The sequence below is a fragment of the Poecilia formosa genome, unplaced genomic scaffold (genome assembly GCF_000485575.1).
Source record: "Poecilia formosa unplaced genomic scaffold, Poecilia_formosa-5.1.2 Scaffold268, whole genome shotgun sequence".
Classification (NCBI taxonomy): Eukaryota; Metazoa; Chordata; class Actinopteri; order Cyprinodontiformes; family Poeciliidae; genus Poecilia; species Poecilia formosa.
The window spans coordinates 539068-554401 of NW_006800207.1; the positions used below are offsets into that span (position 1 = coordinate 539068).

The 15334-nt window shown below is 40.2% G+C and overlaps 2 protein-coding genes across 3 annotated transcripts; one reads left to right on the top strand and one right to left on the bottom strand.

Moving 5' to 3' along the window:
* Nucleotides 1–263: 263 nt before the first annotated feature.
* Nucleotides 264–7786, bottom strand: LOC103150974 (polynucleotide 5'-hydroxyl-kinase NOL9-like). Its single transcript, XM_007570765.2, has 13 exons — nucleotides 7176–7786; nucleotides 5649–6165; nucleotides 5350–5560; nucleotides 4606–4736; nucleotides 4361–4496; nucleotides 3825–3921; nucleotides 3613–3710; nucleotides 1961–2128; nucleotides 1628–1880; nucleotides 1433–1547; nucleotides 1054–1228; nucleotides 802–935; nucleotides 264–713 (listed from the first exon to the last, which is right to left on the bottom strand). The coding sequence occupies exons 2-13, from the start codon at nucleotides 6108–6110 to the stop codon at nucleotides 594–596; spliced, it is 2100 nt and encodes a 699-aa protein (XP_007570827.1). The 5' UTR covers nucleotides 6111–6165; nucleotides 7176–7786; the 3' UTR covers nucleotides 264–593.
* Nucleotides 7716–15210, top strand: LOC103150973 (zinc finger and BTB domain-containing protein 48-like). 2 transcript variants are annotated; one of them, XM_007570763.2, is made up of 12 exons: nucleotides 7716–7805; nucleotides 9145–9838; nucleotides 10878–10959; nucleotides 11053–11194; nucleotides 11267–11372; nucleotides 11449–11541; nucleotides 11615–11701; nucleotides 11975–12129; nucleotides 12219–12355; nucleotides 13085–13249; nucleotides 13345–13433; nucleotides 14248–15210. In XM_007570763.2, the coding sequence occupies exons 2-12, from the start codon at nucleotides 9158–9160 to the stop codon at nucleotides 14599–14601; spliced, it is 2091 nt and encodes a 696-aa protein (XP_007570825.1). In that variant the 5' UTR covers nucleotides 7716–7805; nucleotides 9145–9157; the 3' UTR covers nucleotides 14602–15210. The 2 variants fall into 2 exon arrangements, with proteins under 2 accessions (XP_007570825.1, XP_007570824.1); XM_007570762.2 differs by having other exon boundaries at nucleotides 10878–11194.
* Nucleotides 15211–15334: the final 124 nt, after the last annotated feature.

Here is a 15334-nt window from a genome sequence, read left to right on the forward strand (position 1 = left end):
CGGGGCAGATGTGCTGCAGGAGGGACTGGTACATTTCGGAAAATGGGTGGCATCAATAAGAAAGAACCTCTGATCATTCTGGTATCTAACCGGTTTGGTAATCCTATGTGACTTAAAATAGGAAATATTTTGTCTGTTTGATATGAGACAGAGAAAATGTGTGTTTTGATACACTGTACAGAAATATCTGGTTTTAACTATAAAATATGATCACTTCTAACAAGTTGGATGACTGATCCAAAAATAATAGGGACGAAGTCTCAGCAGAAAGTGTATTTTTTGTTTATTATGTGGCAGGTTTTTAAGATCAGGAATGTGACAAACAAAAACTAAAAGAAGGTATCATGTTATACATCAGTGTCCATGAGATACGCAGCAGCTTATAACTCCTTTCCAGAGGTACAGTAGACAACTGTAAGTCTGTTATCCAAGCACCTGAATTTGCCAGAGATAATGTTCACTATAAAAGATTGCAGTGAACGCCTCCTGCAGGGCAACTCAACTTCAGTTCTGCACATTCACAGCTCAGCGACGACCAGTCTGATTCAAGACAAGTCAAGAAATGTAAAGGCTAATAAACTGATTATGTCAGGTCACTTCACTCCCATCAGACTGGGCCTCATCAGGCCCTTGAAGACTCGTATCTTCCCTGCACCAGTCAGATCGAAGCTGTAGTCTGCAGTGACATATGGCATCTCGCTCTCAAAGCCGGGCTGAAATTGAGAAACACTCATCAGTTAAAACAAATACAGACACGCATGCATTACTTTGATAAGTACGCTGAATGAACCGGCAGCAGACCTGTTCAGTTAGGATGCACGAAGGCAAAGAAATCGCCCCCAAGAGGAGGCAGTTGACCTTTCTGAGGACGGAGGGATCTACAGGAGTCAGCAAGAAGTACAGACCTCGTGCCGTGTCAATACCTCGAAGAACACCTGGAAGATATGACACAGACATTCAACTCACAACCTAAGCCTTCAACTTCTATTGATTTGTCAAAATCAAGAAGGCCCAAATGACATCGAATGTAAAAAGTCAAGATAGAAAACATACCGAACCCCACACATGGGCAAAGCGTCGCCTGGGACAGGATGACGGGCCCTCCTTTGCTTGTTACTTTCTCTGCCAAGCAGCAGAGTCCCACCAGACTGGCGTTGACGGCGTAAAACATGTGAGAGGGTGCCACCTCACAGTGGATAACACCCAAAGCCACTGCTGTGTTAGGTACCTGCAGGAGAGTCAACAACTGTGTTTAGCATCTACAAACAAAAATGGTAAAAAGGAAATAAAACCTTTCATCGTTATTGTGATGTGCAAGACAAACTGATCTGATCTTTATGACATTGTAAAATATTGTAAATTTAAGTCATGTGTCCAAAATCAGACAGATCAACACTGCTATTAAAGGACTGGTGCATCTCTAATAATTTACCTGGTATGGGGTGAGGGTGTGCAGTGGTCTAACTGGTCCAGAGTCATCAGATTGCAGCTGACTCAGGTAACCCAGCAACAACAACTCTCTGTGCTCATTCGACCTCTGGTGTGTTCTGTAAAATACATCGAGAGGTTACTGAGCCGCCTCGACATGTCCCCCAGTCGCTCCGTGTAGAATTTATATTGTACTTACGCCGTCCCTTGGCGTGCCACGCCTTCAAACTCTGACTGTACGTGGAGGTGTGTGTACGTTTTGGGGGGGCAGTGGCTCTCCGTGAACTCGTCCAGGGCGGTCTGAGTGGTCGGGTGCGTCTGATAACCCTGTGCCGTCCTCAGAAAGTCCGGCGTGAGGGAAGAACACTGGGTGGAGACTCCATGGCTGAGCTGGACGACGTGAGTGACGGGCAGGAAGCGGATCAGGTCCACCAGCAGTTGGAACCCAAATCCTGCAAACACACGTGGTTTTAATGTGGCTCGAGAACTTAACAGTGTTTCGTTGTCAGTATGGTGAGGAGCCTGAACTGACCTTTGACCCAGCCCATGGTGTTAATGATGACGGGTATTTCTCTGCTCTGTGGACGCCTGCGCCATAAGGACTTCAGAGACTCGAGGTATCCGTCTAAGTCCGTCTCGCATGAAGACTGACCGTAGTAGATCATGTGGTCTGGGGTGACTTGGTGTGTGAATGGAGGACCTGGAAAGAAGCAGGAGGTGAGTTCACAAGTCCCTCCTTGATTATTAGCCCTGGACAGACATTTTTTATCCATATTGGAAACGGTTTCATTCGCACACGTACTGGTTTTCATTTCTCAGTTGGCTACATATTGCATTGGTGGCTTTTTTGTAAGACTTTTTAAAGTACAAATAAGACAAAAAAATAAAAAAAAATTAAAGCCTGGTAGTCTTGGTCCTAATGAACCAGACTAAATGTTCATTGGGTTTGATTAACTTCCAGTTTTCCGCAGGGGCAGTAAGTGTGTGGCAAGTTTTTAAACATTTAATAAATTAATTAATGAAACAAAACAAAACAAAAAAAAATAAATTCATCTGAGTCAATAAAGGAGGTAAATAAAAGATTATGTGGCCATAGAAGAGTACAATAACACCAAAAAAATAAAAAATAAAATAAAATAAAAATGTATCCTAGTTACAAGGTACAACTTGAATATTCTCTAATGTGGAAAAGACAACCTTTCTATGAAGAATGGGTGAATTTACCATATTTATTGTAAGATAATCCCTGAAATCGTAAAATCAGAAGAATTTATTGTCATTGTCACAAAGACAATGAAATTGCAGTTTCAGTTACAACCATGCATCACGCAACAATGCAAGGGGGAGGGAGCGGGAGAGGGGAGATAGTTGTTCTGAGGCCTCACAGCCCGACAGGCGCCAGAGGAAATAGTAAAAAGAGAAAACACGGGACGTGAGGGAGGCAAAAAAAAAAAAAAATCAGCCTGCAAAATCAGCCATTTAACAAAAAAAAAAAAAAATCAGCCTGCAAAATCAGCCATTTAACAAAAAAAAAAAAAAAAATCAGCCTGCAAAATCAGCCATTTAACAAAAAAAAAGAAGAAAAATTCTGATTATAAAAGGCAGACATTCATCCCAAAAAGTGACAGAAGTCCTCTAAGGTTTCAGTGGTAAATTTAGGAGATAAGCAACTGGATGTTTTCCAAAGTTTAAGTGGTAGAACTGGGTTCTATTCTAGAATCAAAGCAACATTTCCCAGGTCTAGACTTGTCATGAATGCCTAAAACGGGATCCAAAATGCACGTCCGAAACAGTGAGGAAGATGCTTCAACATGGCTGCCTCAAGACTGAACCCAGAAAATGTTCTGATACAGGAAAAGAGCCTGGATCTTCCATTTACACTGGAAAATCTCCAAATATACATATCTTAAATTTTCTGCACTTTTCGTTGAGGCATGTTGGCTGTGCACTGAAGCTCTTACTTTGGACTTCAGCAGAATTTAGGAAGCCAAATGCATCACAGCCAGAGTGCTCTAATTTACATTATTGGAAATAGATTTGTTGCTAGGTCCTGTGGTCCTTGAGTTAGGTGATTTTTATGGCTAAATTACATTGTTTAATGTTGAAAATCAGTAAAGAGGAACACAAAGAATAATCAAAAATTAATTCAAGCAAAAAGAGATAGTGGAGAAAAGAAAATCTTACCCAGAAGTGGCTCTTTGACAGTCGACAAACACAGACAACCAGGAGGGGTGAACTCTGTTTGACCAAGATCTCCTTCCAAGTAGTCCACATTGGAAGTACTGTAATTAACATGACATGACAGTCATCTTCTGATTTCAATGTTATAAACACAGTAAACCTTTAAATAGAAATTATCAGACGTAAAAAGTTGAGCATGAGTTGTGTGAACTCACTGATTCAGTAACGTATTGATGAGGATCCGGATAAATGTTGACTTGCCCACATTCTTGACCCCATACACAAGAATAACAGCACAACCGTCTATATCTCCTTAACAACAAACCAAAATAAAAAGAAGACATGATCATAATGAAGCTCATTATTTATTACATAAATACACATAATCACATTAAAATTTGAACTTTTACAGTCAAAATCTAAATGTGTGTATTAACTCATCACCTGTGAAGTTTTTGCATCTAAAGAGATACAGTTAGAGGCAAAATGCATAAAACAAGGCAAAACAAAGAGAATACAGTGAAAAATTGAGCAAAAACTCAACATTTTCTCAAGAAAAGTAGGAATCTGAAAAAAATGCATCTCCAAGGTGAGATAAATATTTTTTAAATGAGTGTGAAGAGTTTTTCAAACAAACTTAACCTTCAGCTGCAACAAAATTTAACAGATTTCTCAGAGAGCATTTGTGTTCTGTGTCTGAAAGTCCAAAAGGACCAGGTCAGACACAGATCCAACACATGTAGATGCTCACCTTTGCAAGCATTGATAACTGTGCTGAGAGCATCTCTGCAGCTCCTGGATATTTTCAGTCCCTCGATGTTGCTGGCAAGTGGAATCACGCCCAGACCGTTCAGTGGGGTATCAAGAACAGTCGACATTAGTTCACTCTGCAAATCCACAGGAAAGAGAATCATTAGTTATATCAAACTTTTTCTAACATGCCCAAAAGTCTACATGATCTCATAAAATAAGAAATAAAAATATCCACTAGCTTACCACAGGGGGACTGAACAGTTCACTAAGGTGTGTAAAGCTCGACAGAAAGCGTGTCAGAGGAGTATCTAAAGGATCCAGGAGGATGATGGATGATGTTGGCGTTACCTTTTTTACCAATTTCTTCCGTGATGCTGCAAAAAAGAAGAAAAAAACTGTTCAAATGGCTTAGGGCATAATCATGTAAGGTACTTTCAGTTTTCCTCTTGCTGAAAATGTGCTATATGAATAAACCCGCCTCGCCTAGGGAGAAACAGCTTTAAACGGCCCAACCGTTTCAGGAAAATCAACAGCGCTGATACTCATGACGAAAATCCCCACTTTCAGATGCAGCAGGAAATCTACTTTTGACCAGAATCAGCAGATTTTGAGTCTGACCAGCAACTGACAAGTCAGAAGCTCAAGAATCCAACTGTGTTTCTGTCAACGAACGCACTGTACACAAGTTCTACTATGAGCTGAAAACAATACTGTTTGATCTGGATGCTGTTAAGACAAGAAGACTCCAAGTTAGCTATTTTTATTATTTATTAAAGCTGCAACTTTAATAGATTTAAAACAACAACAAAAAAACAATATTGTTATATCTTCTTCTTTTGTAATTCCAAAAGAGAAATCAAAATTGGTTTTAAAAGGTAAACAACAGAAATTCTTTATTGAGGTCAAACCAGAGACTGGAAATTCTGACGGGTTCATCTTTCGTTTTTCTAAACGCTAGCTTATTCTCACAGGAGACCTGCAGTTTACCTGCTGAAAGATAATCTTCAAGGATGTTGGAAGCCTCTGTTCTGTCATCTCTGACGTAATCAGTGTGTCCCAGTGCTCTGAGCGTGAGCGGGCAGTGTGAAGCTGGGGAAAACAGGGGGTACGACTTCTGACCCTCATCAATAGTAAATCCCATCACTTCAACACGACCGTACAAACAGGTCACAATGCATTTTCCACGGAAGCACAGCGTCTGCAAGAAGGTCAACAGGATGCTTAAATACAGAAGTTTTTTGAGTTGTACCTATAAATTAATTAGGGATTTTTTTGGTGAAGCATACCTGATTTTTCTGCATGACCAACACTGCACGGTTTTGCTGGATGCCTCTTTGTGCACAGTGATGAAGAGCCTCCCCCTCCAGTCTGCTCCCTGGAACTTCCTCTGACTCTTCTGAAGTTTCCATACCATTTATATGAATCGACTCAGAACCCTCCGTAAAGTCTGGAAGGTCTTCTATTTCGTCATCCAAGGCAGATGTTGAGCACCCATTAGTTTGAAACTCATGTTTCTTAAATCCAGATGGAAAGTTTTTCTTCTTTTCATGGACAGTTTTTGGTTTATTTTTTAGCCTCTTTACAGAGGGTTTTTTCTTCGTAGATGCCTGGTGCTCCTTTACCATCTTGACCACGACAGCACTAGAATTAAGATCTGAGGATTTGACGGAGGATCTGCACCGTTTGCTCCTCACATCTTTCCATTTTTGAGGTTTACCTTTTACCTGGATGTTTTTGTTCACCTTCATGATCTTGTAATAAACATACAGTAATGTTTTACAGAGGCAATTCAAAGCAGAGAGCCTGAAAGTAAAGAGATAGAGAAGCTACTTAGTGAAAAATCATATTTTAAAAAACAGTTGTCGCACTAATTCTTCTGGAGTGAGTCACATTTTTTTTTCCAACATTACCAATTCTGCTTATATAAATCTCATTCTTTATAATGCATTCAAGAAAAAATATTTTGCATACTGCTGTTGGCCATGCTGGACAGTAGCAATCTTTGTTTTACTTTTTTATATATAAAATCAAACAAACAGATTGAGCACATGACTATTTAGAATATAAGGTTCAAGATTTTAAAATCATTATTTAAGTTGATGTTTGGCAATTATGCTGGTAATAAAAGGAGAAATATATATTAAATAAGAATATTTTAAACTAAGCCGTGTTATTCTCTGTCACAACTTTACAGTAAATGGAGAGCAATAAGTTACTCCAAAATATAAGTTTCCTAACACTTCATCAGTTTTAAATGATTTTTTTTAATCATACAACCTTTCTAAAGTTGTTTTAAAAATAAACAAAATATAGACAAAGATCACGGGCGGCTAAAACCGGTTTTCATGAGCTTCTGAATCTGTGTTGAGTTTGTGAATCTTTCAGCCACCTTAAACATGGCAACTATGTGTGCCATTTATTATTCTCAGAGTGCTCCTATTCGGACTTGGTTTTATTTATCTAACATATTTTTTTATAACTGATCCCAGAAAGAGCCCGAAGTTACTGCAAATGATAAAGTTGTCAACCTTGTTACAAATCTTACTATCAGAGCAAGTTAGCCTCAGCTAGCTTCAAGTTGCAAAACATTTAAGGAGGCAAGATAATCACACTTAACCGTAATTGAGCTAGTTTTTAACATAAAAATGTTCAAATAAAAGAGCTATGCATCCACTAAACATCCTATATTTTAAATTTGCTGTGAATTAATAGTTACTAACATTAACGGAGCACAACCAGTGCACAGTAGCATTAGCCTGAAGCTAAAGCTTTCCAGATAAAAAAAAAAAAAAAAAAAAAAAAGATTAACTTACCACCCACTACGGTGAAAACGATGCCAAGCTATGACAAAAACACCTCTCACGCCTGCTAAATAGACAAAGTTTATAAAACATAAACGTAAATAAACTAAGGGGCAGGAGTTATGCTATTTAGCCGCCGCTAGCTGGCTAACTTGCGTGTGTGAATGTCCCACACTACATCAACGCGCTGTTGTGATTGGTTGTCAGGCAACGAAGCGATTAACGTCGAATATGGCCGTCAAAAACTTTCTAGGAGTGTTTTCATTTGAAAATAAAAAGTGATAAACGGAAAAATAGATTAATTGCGCGTTCTCATAAGCTAAAATGAGATTCTCTATAGAAGCATGAATCGCAATGAACGCCTTTTGGATGAGGTTTATTTTTATAATATGTAATCTAAGCAATAAAAAACTTTCCCGGAGTTAAACGGCGTCACATCCTCTTCCTTTTACATTTAGGGCCTGCGAGTATAGAAAAGAAGGTTAATGTAGCTACGTTTTTCTGTTTCGCTTAGCTGTCCGCATTATATATGCCGCATAACAGAGGCTTCTGACTAAAACTGGCTAAAAATGTCGTCCTGCAGATACAGGCGTCCGGTTCTCGCAGTTTGAGGCGTTACGCGCTAAGGGAGCGTCTTTAAAGGTATGTGCTAGAAATAAACGTGGAGGTGCGCAGTTTGGGAAGGGTGTCTATTTATTCCTAAGCAACTCCACTGCTGAATACTAGCCAGTTGATAGACTATATGAGTGCTTTGACGTGTAGGATACTATTTAGTTATTAGTAATTCATATGTAATGTTAAATCACAACAATAATTTTCAATGTGCATTTTTACAAATATATTAATTTGGAAATATATGCAGTGGGTTCAAAAATATATTAGCAGTACAGAAAGCACAGTGCCCAAAATGTTTATGGCTCCTGAACTTTTCCACATTTTCTCACATTATTACCACAAATTTTAACGTATTTTGTTGGGATTTTATGTGATACGTCAACACAGAGTGGTGACTTACTGTGTTGAAGGAAAAATAAACATGTTTTTTATTATTTATATAGTTAAAAATATAAAAAGTGTTTGTGTATTCAGTTTTCTTTATATCGGTGCATTTAAATAAATCCAAGAGAGACATAGTAACTCTGTATGTACCGTACAATTAAATGTATTTGCAGAGAATCTGTCGACATTACAATTGATAGTAGTAGTACATTCCACAAATCTAGCCATAACAAGCACCATGAGCCTTTTCCCACAAGCCATGCAATAATAAAAACATGTGACAGAAAACTCTCTAGTCAGACAGACCAGTATTGGAACCTTTTGACCTGCATGTACAATAAAATTAGATTTGTAAAGCAAAATTCACCTATAGCAAGGTGTCAAACTCCAGTCCTGGGGGTCCACTGCCCTGCAACTTTTAGATGTGCCTCTGCTGCACCACACCTGAATAGAATAATTAGCCATTTCATTCCAGTGTTTTGTACCTCTGACACATCTAAAAACTGCAGGACAGCAGCCCTTGAGGACTGGAGTGGAACTAAAAGTAGTTTATGTTGGTTTATCACGTGCAATTACAATAGGAAAACTTTACAGTTTGAGGGTTTTCAAATTAGAAAAAAATGGTAAAAATTCATTGCTTATGAATATTTGTACAAGGCACTGTAGGTGTAATATTCTCAAAAATTTTATTTCCCTGCCATTTGTGTACATTGTAAATTGAAAAGTGAAGAAACAAACAAGTTATTGCAAATGTTTTACTTACAGTATGATATGGAAAATGATGTTTTTAGGGATTAACCAAAACAATATTGTTTCAGAAATTATCTAATGTAGAAAATTATTAAGTTGATGGATTAAATCTCTTGATTTGATTGTTGCTTTATAAAATGCCATCCTATATCAGTATAAGTAAAGAACTGTAACATTGGGTTGCAGTAATGATGATACCACATGTTAAACGTTTATCCTCTTGTGGTTGCAGCGAAGCAGAGAGGATGCCTGGTGCCCAAACCAGTCATGCTCATCGCGTCCTTTCCTCCCTGAACCAGCAGAGGGCAGCAGGGAGATTCTGTGATGCTGTGCTTAACTTGGGAGATGGGGTGCTTTACCAGGCTCACTGCAACGTCCTCGCCTGCTTCAGTGATCTGTTTGAAGTGTCCATCTCAAACCCCACTCAACACACAGAGTTTGACCTGCAGGGTTGCCCCAGCGACGGCCTGGAGCTGCTTCTGAGCTTTGTCTACAGTGGAGAGCTGAAGCTGGAAGTAGACAACCTGCAGAAGGTCCAGCAAGCAGCAACCAGCCTATGTGTGCCTGAAGCCCTCGCCCTCTGTCAGCAGTTCCAAGTAAACTCCGGAAACCCCGTCCCGTTGAAGCGGAAAAGAGGTCGACCCAAAAAAGGTCAGACAGATGCTGTCAAGGAGGAGAACTCTCTGATGGTCCTGGCAGAAGAGTCCAGTTCTGCAGGCAGTTTTAGCTTAGTGGATGCTGCTGCTGCTCCCACAACCACCACCACCACACGCTCTGGTCGAGTAGTGAAGGGCCCTAAGAGGCTGGTGACCGCTGATGCCAGCCCCACGTTGGATCCCAAAGCTGGTCTCACTCCTGTGGAGAAGGAGACGTCTGAAGGTGTTGCTGAAAATGTAAAATCAGATCAACCAGCTGCTGAGTCTGAGGTACAGTACATAAACATACACACGACTCTGAAGTGGAAGGAAAAGGATACATGGGTTACTTTTTTTTTTTTTTTTGCACAAAAAACATTTTTAAAGTGAGCCTTCCGTTTGTATTCTTCCCTCTTTAGTCAAAACTTTGCAGCAGAACCAGCTACGGCGCTTAAATGTGTCCATCAGTTTTGGGCATCTAGAAACTTTAATATCTGCTCATAATTCTTTGCTACATTGCTCTATATCAGTGAGGTTGGATCTGTAAATCTCCACTGGGTACATGTCTGGACTTTGACTTGGCCATTCCAATGCCTGAATATGCTTTGATCTAAACGGTTCCATTGTTGCTCTTGCTGTATGTTTAGATTGGGCTTGGTGATTAAACAATTGTATAGATTAATCAAATTTTCTGTTTTTGAACACTACATTTTTGGAAAATCTGGATTTTTTTCCCTAAGAATACAATCCTTGGGTTTCCATAGTTGAGAGAGATGTTAGCCCACTCAGGAACTACCATGTTTTTTGACAAGCATGTTTTATAGCTCCAATTTATTTTGATTTTGAATTCAGGTCAACTCACAGAGGGAATGATTGAAACAAAAGCCAATTTGTAACATTTATTTTCATTTGTACTTTTTAAGGAAAAACTGTTTAAAATTAGAAATTGAATATAGAGTCATAAAAATTGGAGATTTTATCTGTAAGCCATATTGCCCAGCCATAGTTTAGGGTCATTCTTACTGCTGAAGGTCTCAATTTTTTGCAGCCTTTAACAGGCTCTTTATTAGGATTGCTAAGTATTTAGCTCCACTCATTTCCCCTAAGTGTCTTACCTGGTCCAAGCTGCACAATTCACATTTTTATTTTCAAACAAAGTTGAAAACCATGCATCATTTCCTTTCACTTCACTCGCTGCATCACATAATATCCCAGTTAAATACATTGAATACATCTGTAATGCCACAAACTCTATAAAAATATCCATCACATGCATGCATTTACTGAACCTAAATATTTAGCTGCGTCTGATTTGTTGATTTGATTGCAGGTAGTAGAGGTGAAAATCGACACAGATCCTGGCAGTGATGGCCAGGAAGCAGATGGAACTGCAGCCGAGGCGGAGGAGGCAGGTGATGATGAACTCGAAGGTATCATTGATGACACAGATGAAGAGTATTTACCTCCGGCTGAGTCCGGCTCTGCAACGCCGCCTTCATCTGCAGCGCAGAAACGGAAACTCCAGAGTAAAACAAACAACAGCAAGAGCAATGATGGCGTAGAGGAGAGCTCCAACAAAGGCTCAGCTAAGTGCCCTGTCTGCCTGAAATCCTTTAAAAGCAAATATTACCTCAAAGTCCACAACAGGTACAAAGTGAATATGTTTATTCTCCAGGGAGTCCTGTCGAGAGAATAGACTCTCACTTCTGTATCCTGCAGGAGGCATACAGGGGAGAAACCCTTTGCTTGTTCTAAGTGTGGAAAGAGGTACTTCAGGAAGGAGAATCTGTCCGTGCACGAGAGCAGAGGCTGCGCTAGAGTGTCAGTGAGTGAACACAGAGAGCCTTTTCAGGGCGGTTCTGGTCGTATTTGTGTCACCGTTTCTGATTCTGTCATTTCAGACATACATCTGCTCCACATGCTCCTTGAGCTTCAACACGAAGGAAGAGCTGCGAGTGCATGTCGTCTCCCACACAGGAGAGATGCCACACAAGGTGCCGTTTACGTATACAAGTTGCATAATAAAGCAGGATTTTTATTACGGTGGTTTTCTTTTTTTTTTTTAAGTGTTCAACATGTAACGAACAGTTCATGTACAAGAAGAACTTGACGATGCACCTGATGAAGGTCCATGGACATCCCAAACCACATGCAGTGAGTATAGACCTTGTGATACGTCACCTTAAACCAGTAAACTGGTAAACTTTGTATTTGATTAGAACGGTAAAACTGAGTACTTGGAATGGAGTGATGAAGGTTCTGTGATCCAAACTATACAACTTTGCTTTAAAAGTAAATAACTAAACAACAGCAGTTACAAGCTTTCCTAAGAACTCTTTTCTTAATCATACCATCATTTGCATGTTGTCTACAAAATTGTCCAGGGAATAAAAGCAGCACACTAACAGCATAAAACGATGTGTTTAGTGTCCACAGTGCCCCAAAACCTTCCTAACTCGGACTGAGCTGCGCGTCCACGAAGCGGCCAAGCATCGAGGTGAAAAGCCATTTGTGTGTGAGGAGTGCGGCCATCGAGCTTCCAGTCGAAATGGCCTGCAGATGCACATCAAAGCCATTCACAGGTAGAAACGCTGCAGCTTTTACCAGCCACCCATTTTTTACCAGAGACCAAAACTTCTCCGTTCATCGTCGTCCTTGATCTGCTTCACAGGAACGAGCGTCCCTTTGTGTGTAACATATGTGGCCACGCCTTCTCCCAGAAGAACAACCTCAACATGCATCTCCGTGTGCACAGCGGCGAGAGACCTTACCAGTGTCACCTTTGTGGGAAAACTTTCAGGACGCAAGGTCAGGGCTGCACAGCCGCCATCTTTACTGAAAGCTACAGATGCAGTGAGAAGTGACAGGAACGACTAAGCAGTTGTTCTTCCTGTCTTTAAAGTTAGAAATTAGCTCAGAGATATGATACATCTACAGAGTTCTACTTGTGAATCTCTGATACAATCTTTGGAGGGAGTTAAAGATTAGGATGATGACAAGGAAGGCTTCCAGTTGCTCCATAAAACAAAAGCTTTAGATCAGGGGTCCCCAAACTACGGCCCACGGGCCGGATCCGGCCCACCACCTCATTTGGTCCGGCCCCCTGAACAATACCGGATCCGGCCTGCCTCCTCATACCAGAGAGCATTCAGTGTTTTTTTTTCATATATTGTATTTTCCGGTTTATATGTGGATTTTTCTTCAACCACCAGGGGGCTTTTGAGCAAATGTGAAACTTACTTTCCCTCAATGGAATACATACTTGTAAGTCCCAGTCACCGTTTCGCTGACGGTTTTTTCCATTTGCATTGTGGGTAAAAACCGATCTAAAAACGCGAATATGTCGTCGACCGTAATCCTGCCCCCCCCCCTCCCCCGGCTCGACAGACCGGCCCCCAACCACAAAAGGGAACACTTATGTGGCCCTCGCAGGAAAAAGTTTGGGGACCCCTGCTTTAGATGAATTTAGACATGGTGAAACTGGCAAATTCCTTCATAAATAAAGCCTGAGTGATAATGTGTGTGTTTTAACACCAGCGAGTCTGGATAAGCACCACCGTACACACACCGGCGAGCGACCCTACGGCTGTGACATCTGCGATTGGCGCTTCACCGAGAAAGGCGCTTTGCTCCGCCACAAGGCCAGCAAGCATGAGGAGGGGCGGCCGCACTGCTGTTACATGTGTAACAAAACATTCAAAGGTAGAGCACACATCCTCATCAATCTTATTCAGGAAATGAGTATCATTAAAAAAAGTGGCAACTGTTGTTCTTTCTTTCCTCTCACTCTATTTCAGCGCAGGAGCAGCTACGTGTTCACCTGCAGCGCCACAGAGGCATGAGGAAGTTTGAATGCACCGACTGCGGCTACAAGTTCACCCGACAGGTCGGCTTGTAGATTAAACTCAGAGAGACACGGCTGTTCGGTGGACATAATAACACAGATGGGAGGTTTACATTTAAAAGTAAAGAAAACTACAGTGGTGAGCTGTGGAGGAGAGAAATAGATTAACAGAACATATAAAACTAACGTAGCATTCAATAACTTTACAGAGTTCCTACAGCCTGCACTAAATGTGGAAAAAGTTTTATTTCCAGATTTTCTTCCATTAGCAACATCAAATGATTTATTTTTCCTTCTTTTTTTCCTTTCTTGTTTATTTTTTTCCTCCCTTCCTTGTGTTCTTTCTTTCCTTCTTCTTTCCTTCCTTCCTTCTTTCCTTACAATGAATATGAATGACTGCAAATTTGAGTCTGAAAAAGTCTGATATTTTAACAGAAAATTTTAACAGAATTAAAATGAGATCTACACTCAAAAAATTAATTTCTTCTCAAAATAACAAACCTGAAAATCGAATGATAGTCATTAATAGAATGAATTATTAACCTGTAGTCAACTACTTGTAAACATTCAGATTATTATTTACTGATCAGATATCTAACTTTAGCAGAAGATTTATCAAGATCTCTTCTCTGCGCTGTAAAAAGCAAAACTTCACACTGAATGTGGATTTTAAATACTTGATGAGGGTCTAAATAAAGATTTGAGAGAAAAAAATCAAAATTGGAAATGCCTGGCAGGCTCTGAAGCCAGAAAACACTCCTTTACCTCCAGATAAAGTAACACCTTACTTCTGGCCTGGTTTTTCAACACAGTAAAGTTCACCTGAACCAATTGTTCAACATCTCCCATCCTGCAGGCACATCTACGACGACACGTTCAGATCCACAAACGCACAGAGAACTACAGTCCCAGGCAGAGGAAGCTGAGAAACCTCATCGTGCAGGAAATCGACGAAAATCCTGATGAGAGTGAAGCCACTCAATCTACCAAGGCTCAGGTCGCCAAGTGCAGCCCAGAGCCGGCCGCCAGCCAGCAAGCCGCCAACGACGACTCGTCTCCAGGCGTCGGAAACTCTCAGGATGCCGTGATGGAGGAGGCGACGTCTAATGAGGAGAGGGAGCGCAGTGAGACGGGGGAGACTTTCACTGAGCTTCACCAAACTCAGCTAGTCAGCGACACGTTTGAGTCCACAGTGGACATGGAGGAATAGCTCTGCTAACATACTCAGCCAGACTGAGTGTTGTAAAGGTTTAAATGCCATGTAAAATATAATGAAAGGGGATATGAGCCTTAAACCAGAATTTGTTCAGTAAAATCAAAGAACTGCATGCATAACCAGGTTGTTGGCAAAGCCTACAATATTTTCAGGCTTAAGCATCATGACTTCAGTTACAATGGATGTAAATCATCATGGATGTACCGTTGAGCAGACATGTTTTTTTTAAGTGTTATTTACATTAAAACAATTAAATTCCACATAAAAGAAAATAATAATATAGTTTAAATGTATCATGGACTTGTGTGAAAATGACTTTTCTAATAATAAAACCCCAGAGATCATCATAACAGCAAGGCAGGTGGTTTTTCTCTTACTAACTCGGTTTTAGTATTTAACTATTCGATCAATTCTTCAAAATGTTTTTTGCTTATGAATAAGTGTTTTCCATCTAAAGGAAAATACATACAACTCCTTTAATTGTATTGATTCAATTTCAATGTTTTTGTGTGATATCAATGCAAAGTGAAACAATTGTGACAAGGAAGGAAGATGATTTATGGTGTCTTTTTTTTTTCAAAATAAAATTAAAAGTGTGGTGTGCGTTTGTGTTCAGCTCCCTTTACTCTGATGCCCCTTAAAAATACACAACGAACTTCCTTAGTAGGCCACCCAAAGAGTAAATAATCTACATGTGAGAAATTCTCAGTATAAACCCAACTGGTCC

Excerpts from the sequence above, each read along its gene's own strand:
- LOC103150973 (XM_007570762.2), top strand. The coding sequence starts at position 9,158 with ATGCCTGGTGCCCAAACCAGTCATGCTCATCGCGTCCTTTCCTCCCTG. Across the intron at positions 11,542-11,614 it reads CAGGAGAGATGCCACACAAG|TGTTCAACATGTAACGAACA; the intron begins GTGCCGTTTACG and ends TTTTTTTTTAAG. Across the intron at positions 12,356-13,084 it reads GAAAACTTTCAGGACGCAAG|CGAGTCTGGATAAGCACCAC; the intron begins GTCAGGGCTGCA and ends TTTTAACACCAG.
- LOC103150974 (XM_007570765.2), bottom strand. The coding sequence starts at position 6,110 with ATGAAGGTGAACAAAAACATCCAGGTAAAAGGTAAACCTCAAAAATGG. Across the intron at positions 3,711-3,824 it reads ATCAATACGTTACTGAATCA|TACTTCCAATGTGGACTACT; the intron begins GTGAGTTCACAC and ends TGTTAATTACAG. Across the intron at positions 714-801 it reads CGTGCATCCTAACTGAACAG|CCCGGCTTTGAGAGCGAGAT; the intron begins GTCTGCTGCCGG and ends TCTCAATTTCAG.